General features: G+C 32.3%; 1 protein-coding gene across 1 annotated transcript in view; it reads right to left on the bottom strand.

Annotated features, from left to right (window-relative positions):
* Positions 1–354: 354 nt before the first annotated feature.
* Positions 355–1,266, bottom strand: part of LOC112100843 (extensin-like) — an 8,424-nt gene continuing 7,512 nt past the window's right edge. The window contains exon 2 of the mRNA XM_024190689.1: positions 355–418. Coding sequence (XP_024046457.1) covers positions 355–418 — 64 coding nt within the window. The remainder of the gene's footprint in view (positions 419–1,266) is intronic.

Raw genomic sequence — 1,266 nt, 5'->3', positions numbered from 1 at the left:
CAAGACTTGAATTCGATGAAAATTGATCTTTACCACTAGAGCTAGATCTTAGATACAAATAATTAATTTGTTAGTTAAAATGTCATATTTATCTTTAATCATGTGTTTTTTTACTACGCTCTAGTACCAAAGATGAAATGAGGAAATATCTATAGGAACAAAAAGGTAGAAATATATACTAAGAAGACAAAATGTGATAATTATTTCACTTGAAAAAAAAAAGTAATTTACACGTTAATATTCTAAAAGCCAAATAATAAAAATATTAAAGTATAAGCGTGAGTGTATTAACTTCATAAACTTAAAAATCGACCTTTTTTAATTAAAAAGTCCGAGGGCCTAGCCCGATCTAATTCAATCATATAGGAGAGCTGGAATTGAGCTTATAGAAGCCCGGACAGAGGCTTGGCAACCCTGCCTGAAACAATAAAAAATTAATGGAGAGATTATTTACCTTATATTTGAATCGTATTTTCATTAATCTATCATAAATAGATATTCTAATCTGATTGGTTTTATTCATTCATTTGAATGCTTGTCGGACATTCATTTATTGCTAGGTTTGAGTAGTAACCATCCATTATATCATCTAGCTAGCCACTTAGGCCATTTTTTCTTGACATTTTACATGCCCGATTTTAACGAATGGAAGCAATAAGTCCTCCCAAAAAGAAGACTAGCCTTATCCTTATGCTTCTAAAGGGAAAAATAAATGCTCAAAAACAACTCACATGCACAAATGATTAGTGGATGCAGTGGTGACGATGAGCAAAAATATGCCATTGACCATTGCACAAACCGATTGAAGCCATGGCCTCCCATATCCTATTGACAAATTCTTTTACTCGTTTTTTATATTTTAATTTATACCGTTGACAAATTCTTTTGATTAGATGCTTATTCGGCAGCAATTTTATATTCACGAAATGGCTGTGCAAACGAACACGTCTCTGATGTGATGCAAGATAAGATGTTACACGGGAAATTAGGGAGCGATGGAATGTAAGTCTCTTGCAAGTGGGCTATATTCCTAGCTATGTCAAAGAATATTATTGTCTGTTTTTTGTATTCCATAAAAAATAATGAACCAGTGGAAGGGGCGGCAGTTGATTAATAACATAATAAAATGAGTAATTAGACTCTTGATTAAACATTAACTTAATAAATGAAACTAAATGGGGAGTGGAGATCATCTAATTTATCACCACATTTGAGGATTCCATTTTTGCTTCCACTTTGATCATTTTCTTTTGTACCAATGGGTGA

The sequence above is a fragment of the Citrus clementina genome, unplaced genomic scaffold (assembly GCF_000493195.1).
Source record: "Citrus clementina cultivar Clemenules unplaced genomic scaffold, Citrus_clementina_v1.0 scaffold_2, whole genome shotgun sequence".
Lineage (NCBI taxonomy): Eukaryota > Viridiplantae > Streptophyta > Magnoliopsida > Sapindales > Rutaceae > Citrus > Citrus x clementina.
Note: the sequence above shows the minus strand (reverse complement) of the source record. Positions and strands in the feature narration are given on the sequence as shown.